The sequence below is a fragment of the Boleophthalmus pectinirostris genome, unplaced genomic scaffold (genome assembly GCF_026225935.1).
Source record: "Boleophthalmus pectinirostris isolate CB_2022bp ecotype Guang Dong unplaced genomic scaffold, ASM2622593v1 HiC_scaffold_6, whole genome shotgun sequence".
NCBI classification, from domain to species: Eukaryota; Metazoa; Chordata; class Actinopteri; order Gobiiformes; family Gobiidae; genus Boleophthalmus; species Boleophthalmus pectinirostris.
This window is the reverse complement of record NW_026571447.1, coordinates 23,072,205-23,085,943: the sequence shown is the minus strand read 5'-3', so window position 1 is coordinate 23,085,943 and position 13,739 is coordinate 23,072,205. Positions and strand designations below refer to the sequence as shown.

General features: G+C 38.1%; 1 protein-coding gene across 1 annotated transcript; it reads right to left on the bottom strand.

Moving 5' to 3' along the window:
* Positions 1-4,051: 4,051 nt before the first annotated feature.
* slc6a3 (solute carrier family 6 member 3) lies at positions 4,052-12,471 on the bottom strand. The gene is made up of 16 exons (XM_020937252.2): positions 12,372-12,471; positions 11,916-12,029; positions 11,525-11,735; positions 11,033-11,164; positions 8,829-9,045; positions 7,803-7,941; positions 7,532-7,666; positions 6,978-7,081; positions 6,589-6,713; positions 6,410-6,522; positions 6,111-6,239; positions 5,920-6,019; positions 4,809-4,909; positions 4,553-4,720; positions 4,279-4,350; positions 4,052-4,208 (listed from the first exon to the last, which is right to left on the bottom strand). The coding sequence occupies exons 2-16, from the start codon at positions 11,970-11,972 to the stop codon at positions 4,185-4,187; spliced, it is 1,827 nt and encodes a 608-aa protein (XP_020792911.1). The 5' UTR covers positions 11,973-12,029; positions 12,372-12,471; the 3' UTR covers positions 4,052-4,184.
* Positions 12,472-13,739: the final 1,268 nt, after the last annotated feature.

Below are 13,739 nucleotides of genomic sequence, written 5' to 3'. Positions count from 1 at the left end.
GTGCACAGTTGAACTGCAGTCCACAGAATGCGCGCAGAGCATGTGGCGGCGCAATCCAAACGAGACTGTAGTCGGCCCTCGCTCTGGCGCGGGGTATCATGGGATCAAAACTGTTGAGATGTATCTATGGTAACCCAGTCAAGAGCCATAGCCTACACCTGGAGCGCTCGTGATCAACATGCAGTTAATCAGTAGCAATGCCAGTCAGAATGGAAACATTATAATCAGTGTGGTACCATGCCTTCGCTTTTTTGACACAAGCAAATACCTGAGAGCTCTGAGCAGGCTTGGACTTCATAAAACCATTCATAAATCAGCAGAGTTTACGGACAATTAAAAGCCCCGCATCTATGTGGGAGATAATTGGGTATCAAGAGACCAGTTGGAAAACGGTGTTGCCAGAGACATCCCAAGTAGGACAAAAAACATGTTTGTGTTAGGCTACTGGGCCTATATTGGTGTTTGGGGGAGATTCCGGATTCCGGTGTAGCGTTTATAGTTATAGTTTATTTCTTTGATGAGACAGGAACAGTGCACAAGCCACATGAACCTTTACAGGAGAGATGCATTGTGCCAGGTTGAAGCACCAGTGTTTTCCACCTGTTGTCCCTGGGCAGGTTAATTGATTGATTGTATTTTAATTGACTTTAGCTCTCAGCTTTTCTTCCTGGAGACCTATGGAGCATGTTTTGGGGTGATGGGGGCCCGGAGGAAACCCATGCAGACACCGGGAGAAACATGCAAACTCCACAGAGAAAGGCATGAGCACCGCAAACTGTAAGCATAATGGTACGCCTGTCTGTAATGCGTAATGCGTAGCTTTGTCACGCAGTGGTGGTAAACAAGCCACAGCAGCCCTGGTACTGACAGAAGCGGGGCTGCCAATCTGCGCCAGTGGCCCATTCGATTCAGAACACCTCTAAGGACTCATCCACAGCACTGCATTTAGTGTGTTGCTTTAAGACAGGGGTGTCAAACTCACATTCACAGACGGCCAAAATAAAAAACTGTGAAGAAGTCGTGGGCCAGACTAAATATTTATTGAAAAATGTCAATGTAATGTTAAACCTTTTCTTATTTAAATTTAAAATAAATAATGTCTCTATAGCCTATCTGTAGCCGGCGGGCCAAATCTAACACATATTTGATATGATCTCGCCAAATATAATTATATCACGGGCCAAATTTGGCCCCCGGGCCTGAGTTTGACATGTCTGCTTTAGGACAACACAAGGCCGCACCGCTACATGCGAACAGCTAGATTTGAACAGCACATGAACGAGCACTAACTAACATTAGAAACAATAGGTCTTTAACTTGAAGGTGCATTATGTAACTTCTGTCGGGGTCAGTCACCTTCCTGATTCTATGGATTTGTCATTGCACTGCTTTGAATGTTCCACAATATGACATTAAACAGATCTGTCTTACATTGATTTAATTACAGGGGGCTTTATTGCTCAAAAATACATAGAAAAACAGACATTTTAACTGTGAGCGAGGTTGCATCTCCAAAGATCTGACCTGTAACTTGGCCTGGTTTGGTCTCTATGGTGATAAAAAGGTTTAATATCTTACTGTGAAACATTTCTGACAAAGCAATGACATGTCCATGGAGAAAAGCATTTGACAAACCCTCCATCAGAAACGTTACCCAGTGCACTTTTAAAGGAAATAGTAGCCAATTGTGAAAAATTGCAATTTGTTAAAAGAATGTGTTGGAAAACAAAATTTTGTAATATTAGGAAAACCGTTTTGAAGACATGTGCCTTGAGCAACTGACAGTACCTGGTATTAAAAACTTGAACATGCTATGCACTGATGCCACAAGATGACGCTCTTTGCTCAAAGAGCTGAAGTAGAGCTTTATACTCAAGATTAAGCATTTAAACTAAATGAATGCTGGGTGATAAACTAGTTTTGTTCTTGGTACTTTCGGAGATGTAATTTACATCCTTATACATTAAAATAATCAACACACTGAGTATTATATTTGTATACGTTATAGGCAATGAAAACAGCTTTGAGCCCAAAGTGGTGTAGTGGCAGCTTTTCTTTGACAGAGGGCACTGTTTAACAGGCCTACGCTCAATATATTAATCCGCTGTTACTTAAAAATGTACCTAAAGTCTGAGTCTGGAGCAATTTTTTCTATCTGGACCATGGTGGACATTTACACCATATTTTGCCTTTCGCTGGTCAGGCACCTGCTGCTGTTTTCTTCCTAAAAATACAATTTCTAGCATAGTCTATAGGCCTACTTTTATATGCACAGTCTTTTCAGCCGCAGTGTCATTGTGAAGAAAAGAAATTATCCATAATTGCTTTGCTTTATTGGATGTGAAAATGGCACCTTTATTTGTACAGTGCAAAGATTGCCTTGTCATGACTCCATCATAACATGAACACCTGGAGCAGCTAGGTATAATTTTCCTTTTCACTTGAAATCACTTATCAAAATAAATTAAAATGCTGTTAATTATAGCATAAATTAAATACATTTTATTATTCCACCTGTGCCAGTCCCATTTGAAAATGTTACGGACATGTCAGCTTGTATTCACTTTTACAAATGGTGTGGTATTTTGTGCTTGGTCAAGGCTGAAATTGTTGGAAGTGAAGACAGTGACACATTTTGTCCTCAAAATGACAGAATGTATTTCTGTTTATTCTATTAGGTCAAACACAGACAGCCAGGGCTTTTATCACAACATTTATTCTAAGGTGTGCGTTACGCAGTCACAGTATTAGTGAAAGTATAGACATCACCGTAATGACTTGTGAAGCTGTTGAGAGGGGAATTGCTCCTAAATGTTATCTGCAGTAATTATTGGTTTTGAGATGGGCTTTGACTCGAGCCTTCCTGTAATAAACATTTGAGATTCAGGGTCATGCTGAACCTTCTTCAAAGGACAAAGTCATTATACTCTTCATTAAACCTAGATGAGCCTTTTTCTTTATCATAGACATTTACAAAAACACCCAAATAAGAGACACGTTCATATTATTACTCTAATTTAATTACCGTATTTGACAGTACAAAACAATAAAATACAGTCCGATTCACCACAAGGCACAGTACAGCAGCACAGGCATACAATTTGGACAGATTAACCCTTGGAGCACAGGGTAAAGATAGGAAAACCTGTCTGCAACCATTTTAGACATCATTTTCAACATGGCCCATGAAATGAAACCTTACATAATCACCATCTGAAAATTGTAAGGTTAATACGCATCACTTTCACAGTAACACTTAGAATTGATATTTCTCTTTTTATGTTGTAGTACAGTACAATACAAGTCCCTCTACAATACATGTACATACACATACATAGACCATAAATGACTCTATTATAATTACAATACTACACTACAGTATTGATCTGCAGTTTAATAAAAAGCTCTCAACAGTCTTAAATGTATACAATAATATTATGTAAACTGAGAAATTAAAGCTTTATGCTTTCTGGCAACAGGACAGTCTTAGAGTCAAATGGCAGCTTCCTCTAACAAAATATCAAAGAGTACAATAGAACAAAACAGCTCAAATTGTTCCATTATGCAAATATTATAACATCTCAGAGATTTAGAACACGTAGATGTGTTTGTCTTTGGCAGATAAAAAATATTATTTTACTGTGAATCACAAAGAGAGTGAAAAGCTCAAGCTCCCAACAGATGCATTCACAAATAGTAGCCTATATACCAGTTCATTTTATATTTGCACAGTTTCCTTTGGACCCAAATACCTAAAAATGAGTTGGTAAGACTTTAACATTTCTTCCCCCCCAAACTGGTTACAAAGTAAAAAAAAAAAAAAAAAAAAAGTCTTAAAATAAATTATTTTATAATTGACTCATATTATAACATATAGATTTTTTGTAATCCTATTTCGAAAAATAACAGATTTTGATTAAGTGAATTTTACAATAAAACTATAATATCAAAATCACTGCATGATTTTGAAATAAAACTGTATCTAGCAGCATTACTCTCTACTCTCAAGTGTCACACTCACTGGTAACATAACACTCAAAATAATTGGCACTTTAAAACATCCCTAGTTCATAGTAGATCAGTGAAATGGCTCTTAGTTTCTGATTTGCTTTGCTGTGCATGGATGCCTTCACACACATCTGTGTCTTTACTTACACTTCTTTATGTGATATTCAAAGGTAGACTTAGATAACCAACCAGTGATGCAACTGCAGAAACAATATGTAAATATAATGTACATGGTTTAAATATATATTTAGAATAGGCGGTGAAACATACCGTAAACCGTCGGACTTCTCCACTGTCTACTAAATGATGCTCTGTCTCAGGGGTGATAGCATAAGCAAGTCTCTGATAGAAAAACATAACAAAAAACATCATTACAATGTGTATGTCATCCAGATTTGATCTAGAAACTGCACTCTGAGTTAACATAGGCAGGTTTAACCCTTTATGTTAAATGAGCCTGGGGGGGCTGGCACACCTGAGTGACCCTTAGCAGATGGGTTACACAGTAAACTGTAATCATTGAATAATAATAGATTTCGCTTACATTACAAAGTCTTCCAGGTAGTGAGCAAATCTTGTAGATGGCATAGAGAGGCACCATGGCCATTGATGACATAGCCAGGCACCAGCCAACCATATTCGCCCACGGAGGAAAATCATAAGAGCCGTAGTTTGGGGGGTTGAATGTGGCAAAACTCACAACCACCATAAACTACAAGATCAATTAGGATTATTATGTAATATTTACATAACATACACACATATCTGTCATATAAAATGCTTTTGGTGTTGAACCTTACCAAAAGAAAACAGGGACTGACAAATTTCCAGCATAGCCGCCAGTACCAGCCTGGACGCTGCCCGATCATCTCCTCAATGTCATCACTAAACCTGTCCACTCCTGAAATATACAAGACAAGAGCAAGAATCAGAATCTTCAGAATCTGAAGGCTTCTTCAGTAAAAACACATTGCTTAAGAAGACAATCTTTACTTCACATTTTTCTTTTATGGACTTAACTAATATAGAAAATATCCTGAATATATATAGCCATGAATATATCCTGAATGAATGACAAGCCACATTAAACATCTGAAACTGCACAGTGGCTGGTACTGGCAGCCAGATAAAAGAACATAGCTTCACCAAGTTAAGTGTTCTTGTCAGAAGGAAGGAGAATACAAAGGTTGGGTGATGCCTTAGGCTTGATTTATTTGTCTTGCCAGGGGCAGGACCTGGAAAGTGGGACAAAATCTGAGCAACCAGCTCAAGCCCACATTAGTATTATTATACGGTCCTTTACCAGGGACCGATTCAGCACATTGGGAATGTAATGTAAGAACTGTTGTACATAACTTGAGCTATAAAAAGTATGTAAAATAATAAAGCAAACGTATAAAATGTGTGTAAAATCCTTGCTGTCAAGACTAAACATACATTTCACAGTATTTAAAAAGCCTGAAGAACAGCAAGTCAAAATATGAATTTTAGGTGCAACACCACAAACACCAGTCCACCAGTTCGACAGGTGACACAGGTCATGATAAACACAACAGGCACAAAGATATACAGAATGTTCATGTAGTGGCTGACCACAGTCTGGACAATACAGAAGTGACTGAGGCACACCTCAGGTGATTTCATCTGAGCTCTTGTGAGAATGACAGATGTTCTTGTATCTAACAACACATTGCACCAGACCCTGGCCAGCAGCAAAAACAGGCAAAACCATTAGTGTGGACAGACCTGCTTAGCTTCAGTATCCTTATGACTAATAGAACTATGATGCTTTGAGGCACAAGACATCTATACCAACAGATTTCTCATCAGATCCTAATATAACATCAGCTTTTCTGACCATGAAATCATGAATCATCTTCTTTGCCTCAGCCCTCTGTCAGTCTTTCTTACCATAGAACCATGCAATGCCAATAGCTTCAATAAGCACTCCAAACAAAATCGATGTCCCTGCTGCAAAATGGTCCAGGAGTGTAAACACATACATGCCACCCTGAAAGACAAATAGACAACATATTTCATGTCAAAACCAAATTAGTAGACAGAATTATATGATATAATTGTTGTTGGAGTTGTATACTTGCATTAGTCACACAGAACAGTGATATTAGGAATGTGCCAACTACAATGAAAAGAGTGAAGAGCTCCCTGTGCTTTTGTAAGCATTTGAATTCATCTATAAGTCCAGTGATTACAGACTCCATCCCACCCATCTACAAAGATATACACAGAAATAACATAAGTTTTCATACTAAGCCAAAAGGGGGAATATAAATAAATTATAGATTACACAACTGCACTAGATAGAGAGGACACATTATAATTTAACATATCAAGGTCCAACTAACTGGAATACAGTGATTAATGTGGAGAGCATACTCACGGCACTGTCAATACCAAGCGTTAATAGCATAATGAAAAATATAACAGCCCAGACAGATGACCCAGGTAAAGTTGCTATGGCTTCAGGATAAATCACAAACACTAACCCAGCACCTAAAAAGGAAAAATAAGTGTTTCAAAGAATGTGGAGTAATACAATATGTGAGATTGTGACCATACCATCTCGAGCAACATTATCAAGAGATACATTGTGCTTTTTAGACAGGTAGCCAAGGAAGGAGAAGACCACAAAACCGGAGAAGAAACTGGTCAGTGAGTTGATTGAACTGGTGATGATGGCGTCTCTGTAGAGGAGGCAAAATTATATATGATAACATTTCTGCAATCAGATGTGGCACCATTGTAACTGCATCACAGATACTGTGTCAGATGAGTTTGCTGTTCACAGGAAAGCACCCTACTCCCGGTCTGAGTGAGTAATTCATACATAACATAAAAAAAAATAACCATTGTTGTTGAGTATAAAACAGACATATAATCTGTCCACATACATGGACACTACTGTATGTACACAAATTGCATAACAGGTTTATTTTCAGTGACTTTACCTGTAACAATTGTTGCTAAATTTGTTGTAGCTGGAAAAGGCAATTAGCACACCAAACCCCACTCCCAGAGAGAAACAGATCTGGGTGGCAGCCTCAATCCAGACCTGAGGAGAAACAGAGCGAGCACACTTGTGTGAAGCGGCGGACAAAAGGCACAGGAGAGGAAAAAGCCATTATTAGGGATAATTGCAGGAAATTCATTCAACAGCCGTAGATGAAAGACGCTTGTGAATACAGGGGTAATTTTGCAAATTACTGCTCCATGTGTCTATCTAATCTAATTCTCCAATTGGCCTGGTGCGTCTATCTGTCTAGTTCCTCTATCATCTTTCAACCACCAAGATTTTTGCTAATATCCTTCAATAACCCATTACAAAATATTTTGAGATTATGTAATAAAAGATCACATCACAACATTTTGGGTACTGTTAGTGACAACTCGATAATCAGTACTTGCAAATAAAACAAAGGGCAGATATGTATACTACAAAAATAAATGTATGTATGTATGATTTTCATCAGGTAATATTCCATAAAGATTCCTGGCAGCTTACCTTAGGATCACAGAGTCTCAGAAAGTCCACGGAGAGGTAGGCCTTAATGCCATCTATAGCCCCGGGCAGAGTGACTCCTCGGAGCAGCAGCACAGTGAGGACCACATAGGGCATGGTGGCTGTGATCCACACAACCTGATAACACATGCACAGTCAGAATAACCAAAACATGTGAAGATACTCAATGCAAGATAAACTTCTAAACCAGGCAGCACCAAGAGTTATATTTAATTTGAATACGTGCAAATATCAGCATAGTTTGAATGTTGACCTTTCCAGAAGTTTTCACTCCTTTCCACAGACTGAAGTAGAGCAGAATAATGACAACAGCCAAACAGGAAGTCAACTGCCATCGCGGAGGTCCGAGATCATTAATGCCTTGACTGTCCTGGATGTGCAGCACTCCTCGTCTACAAAACAAAGTCGTAAAAACATTCAAAACATTCAAAATCAACAGAAATGTGCTACCATTCAAGCTGTTTTAAAGCTCAGTGGGTTTTCTGTCCTCTGTATCTTCTTTTATCTAACTTTAATACTGAGTGATTAAAATGTATTCAGCGAGGGACTTCATGCACGGCTGGTTACCACGTGCCCTATGCAAGTCACCGAGGCCATGTCTGAATAAAACAATTTTCAGAGTGAAAGGAAGGACTGGTGACTTGCAGTTTTTGTTTCAAAATGTGTTTTAATGTTTATTTTCTTTGTTACATCTCAATGCTTTTGTTCAATATGTTAAAATATATATATATATATATATATATATATATATATATATATATATATATATATATATATATATATAGCCATGTGAAAAAACATTCTGAATAATCAGTATAAAAACTGAAGAAAAGCAAAACTTGTATCATTCTTGTAAGCCATATATCAGTATATAATAATATGTCTATGGTGCTCAGCTGAAAATTGTTCCCAGGTGGTTCTGTAGAAATACTGTCATTTCAACTTGCATAGATTAAATGCTTCAAATGTCACAACAGAACAACTGTTAGACACAGACACCTGGTCAGTACCAAAGCCAAGATGCTGCAGTACTACGGAAGAGCAAACCATCTTTCACAAGAATAGATTTGATCACATACTGTTCTGTAGGCTTAGTACTTTTTCAGTGATCATGCTTTAAAGTTTAATCTTTGCCATGTGACCTTGCATTTGCCTGACATCAAGGACCTGCACCACTCTAAGCTTTGCTCACTTTAAACAATTACACAAAAATAAAAAATCTATAATAACTACTTATGTGTCTTTAGTTTAATGTTAAACTTGATTCCCATGAACTCACTCAAAGTATTCTTGAGCAGGGGTGGACTTGAGGGTGCCATTAATGGTGGTGTTGTCAGCCCAGTCAGAACAGTTGATGCTATTCCAGCTGTTGTTACAGTGGACCCAGGGCAGCTCTCCAGTGAAGGACGAGAAGAGGTAGTACAGTGCCCATGAGATGATCACATTATAGTAGAAGCCCACATAGAGAGAAATCAGGATCACTGTGAATCCAACTCCTGTTGGTGGAAAAACAGAGCACATACTAGGAGATGCAATATACTAGTAGTCATATAAGCTCGGACCATTTTAGTTAAGAGGTCTGCAGCCAAAACTCTGTCAGTAAAACCATGTGGTTTGGAGTAGAGTTCAGAGTTTGACCTCCATTTTGTGCTAAATAACTTTTAAGTCTAAAAGTGCATCAAGTTAGGAAATATTTTTAATAAAATGAAATAGTGTTTTTTGTCGTATGACCCAGCCCGACTGTAAATAATGTATTATTGTTTACATAGGAGCCGGTAGAAATCCATAACAAACCCTGCAAAGGGTGATAACACAAATTAACAGACTTAAATAACTTTTGCAAATGTCCTTTTCATGCCTTAATTATCTATACATCTACCCTTTCCAGACATCTAAACACTGACCACTCTTCTAAGGCTGAATATAATTGTTAACCTTTGCTAAGAGGCATGACACAACTGTGGCTTATCGATCTCTTTGTAATGTGGATGTGATATTTGTGCGACGCCTCATCTCTTCTATTAACACAACATGTGGCCATGCTATCTCTCCCTCCTCTCTCTCACTATCTACCCCCCCAGTCCCTTTCTTCAGATGCATTGATCCTTGGAGGAACCCAGCTTGTTGATCAGAATAATTACTGTCAATATGAGCATGTGTATTCCTATGTCTCAATAATTACTGTAATTCCCCCATGGAGTGACAGTGGCACACATGTGATTAAGACATCAGCAGAGACCTGACGGACAGCACATGTTCAAACACACCAAACCCAGCCGCACCAAACCACAGAACACAATGACTACAGGGGGAACAATACTGTGAGATATATAAGATATAAAATATTGCTGAATTTGTCAGATTTGGTGTAAAGTTTAGTAACTTAATGCTTGCTAGAAGTTTTTCAGTTTATTTTAAAGCTCCATTTGAAAAAAAAAAAGGGTTTTAGGAGTAATGACAGATGTCATCAAGCTAATGTCAATTAAGAAAACATAATGTCCTTACAATGTACACCTTTACTAACATTACAGTATTAAGGCATTTTGATACCAAAGCTGTACAGAAAGTACATCTGGCAACAACACAAAACTTTTGTTGAATCTTTGTGTTAGCTCTCCATTAGTGTTTGTGGGTTTGACATTCTATTAAAGTGCAATTTGTTTATTGAGGTGTTGAAAAGTATGCAGAGCCAGTCAGCCAGTGTAACCTGCCATCATCTGTCGTGAGAAAATGCACAATCAGGAGCAGAGTCTTAAAAGCCCAATTTTCATTTGATTTCCATGCCATGCTTTCCATTTGAGTGCCAAGTCAAGCTGATGTTCTGGGAGATAAACAATGGCTGTCGCTGCTCAATGCAAAAGACGAGCAGACAAAAGAGACTGGCATGTGGACAGGCGGCACGTGGGCAGACGAGTGGACATGTACACATTAAAGGGAGGACATTAGCCAGCACGACAGGCCAATAGGCACAAAGATTAAGCTATCAAAATCCCACCATGTTCTTATACAGGACTTTGGCAGAGTTTGCGTGAAATATGAGAAATTATGTTACCACAAACATTTCAGATTTACATATAATACAGGTCACTGTTATATTGCTATAGAAGATTCTGTACACTTTTTTTTTTGCAATATTGACTTAAGTAATATATTTTCTGAAATGAGAAAACTTAACAGAATAGATTAGAAATACTTTCATATATTGCTTGGGGAGGGTTTTGGTGGCGTGGAGCAACATTCCCTAAATTATAAAAGGCACTATATAAGTTTGAAAAAGGCCTGGGCAGAGGTCAGTGTCCCAGTATCCTTTCTTGTTAGTAAGCATTTTTATATACATTTTGCTAAACATTTTAGGGGGGTGAAAAATCTGTCCATTTCACTCTCCTGTACATGTTGCTTTGAATAAATGCAGCCTCTTAAAGGTTGGAGTGTGTGGGCATGGCACAGATCACACTCTATGATATATGGTGTGTAATTACCTACCTTTAAATATGGGGCAGATTTTCCAGACCCCTGCTGCGCCCTCTCGGTTGTACTGGCCCAGTGCCAGCTCCATGTAGAAGAGAGGCATGCCTGCTATCACCATGAAGAACAAATATGGCACAAGGAAAGCACCTGCAGACAAGATATTTAATATAATTTCAAAGGTATGGCAAAATATGATGTTGATACTTACTGTGCATCCTCCACAGTAGGAAGAACAGTTAGAGAAAGGCCACAGTATCATTTACAGCTCTTAAATGTAGAGGCTGCTCTATGTTAAACAGCCATAATTACTGGCACTAATTCTAAGGGCTAATCTATTCACAACAGCTGTGGTGCGGTTTTGTGTATTTTTTTGATCTTTAAAAGGGTGAGAAAAAATGCAAGCAAGCACAAGTGCCTCAGATATCCTCACCTGTGCTGAAATCATTGTGTGTGTGTGTTTTCAAATGTTCTTTTTCATCCTTTTACTCTTACTTTTAGAGGCCTTACCTCCTCCATTCTTATAGCAGAGGTAGGGGAATCTCCACACATTGGCAAGATCAACAGCAAATCCAATTACAGAAAGAAGAAAGTCAATTTTTTTCCCCCAAGTCTCCCGCTCCTCTTCTCCATTGGCACTGGTCTGAGGAGGAGCCGCACCGACCAAAGTGCTCGATGTGAACTGAACTCCATTCTGTTCCTTCACTAGAATCAGCTCCACCTATGGGATATATGTGAAGCATATTACAAACCTATGAGTGAAACATGAATGCATTAGTGAGAGAAAACAGCAACCTGTTGATCATTAAATTAATTCAGATTTGACATATTTTGTTTGCCTTGGGCCAAAAAGTAAATTTTCTAATTAAATTTACAATACAGCAGTTTATCATGCACAAACCTCTTTGGGTCCCATGAAGTTGGAGGACGTTTTTTCTGGGGCTACGACAGATGACATTTGGATGAGATGTGCTGTGCACAGCTCTATGAGTTGTCAAAGAGGGGCGAGGAGCGGCTGGAATACACAGGCTCAACTATAATAGAAATCACAAGAAAAATGTGTGTGTGTGCATGTGTGCATGTGTGTATGAGCCATACATTAGCTTTTGTATTTGTCCCAACCTATGAAGGTGATTGCAGTAAATTTGTTGCACGGTTTGGTACACAATACAATGTCAATTATTTTATTTGTTTTAAGAAGCAATAAAGTTTATTTGTATTAAAAAAAATAATATATATATATATATATATATATATATATATATATATATATATATATATATATAACTACCACCAAAAAATAATATATATATAATATAGCCTACTAAAATAAAATAATCACAAATATTCAACTTACCTCCCAGAACTTGCAGGGCTCACTTTAGAAAAAGTATTTCCTACTGTATTGGTTTTTCCTGGAGTGCTGAGTGTTGACGTTGACCATATTTGTGCAGGTGGTTCTTGAGAAGTTATTGTAAAGAAAAAAGCAAACGCAGTAACAGAGGAGACGGGGCTAAAGATGACACACCACTGTAGTCTATGATGTGAGAAGCCTCCCACCTTCCTTGGCTCCCAGGATGTGTCTGAGGGACCACTGTTGAAATATGAGCCACAATCAACAACAACACACCCCCTGACACACACATCACTCTCCTCCCTCTCCGCTCTCATCTTTCCTCCCCCTTTACTTCATACACTACATGGACTGCCAGCATTGTTTCTTAGACTCAGGACAAATGGCAAAATCAAGATATTTAGATAATATTTAGATATTTAGATAATTAGTGACCCATTTATGCAATACATTTATATTATAAATGGTATTGTAATATTTAATACAATCAATTCAATACAAACCAATAAGCCCGAACCATATAAAACAGGCCTACTCGTATGGTTTGTATAGAGCCACACATCAGCTATTTTTTTTTAATGGAAGTGATCTGCTTTGTATGGCCTTGAGGCTCGGATAAGACTCTTCAACAACAAAGTTAAAGAAATGACATGGGCCAGATGAGAGCAGCCAATTATCCTGTCTATCAGCCAGTGCAAGCAAACTGTCAAGTTTTTGACCATAAGTGACAGCGCTGTCTTCCAAAACAAAAAAAAAAAAAAAAAAAAAAATAAATAAATAAATAAAAATAAATTATATATTATAGGCACGATCTAAACAACAAGATTAAAGTTTTAGCTTCACCTAAAACTTTAATGTTAGCTGCGTTAATAAGGTTGTACAAATAAGGTTCACATCTGATTTTAAGAACAATAAAATTATTTAAGTAAGAGCCGGGTGTGCAATCATCAAAATGACCTGACAGTGACTCGAGGTGGAGCGATGGCTGACCTTTTCACACCTTTTCCATTTGGCCTATTCATCCGTATGGCTCCCGCGTTTTGCGTGCGCCACGTTTATTATAAAAGGCTCATATTATTACGCTGTTTTCTGATCTATGCTATGGGGCTAATGTTGCTTCCTCATCAAAACCTAGAGTTTGTGTTTTCATTCACACATGTTTAACACACACATCAAAAGGCGGGAAAGGGCATTTTGGGCTTTGCAGAGCAGACCGAGTAGGCTTAAATCTACTCCAACATGTGTGAATCAAACAAAAGCTCCAAGTATGTTTCTGTGAGGTAACATGGCTTAAAGCTCAGAAGAGTCAGTCTTGTGTAATAAATAGGCTGTAGTACCTTTAAATATATATGATTAGCTCAATTACGCATA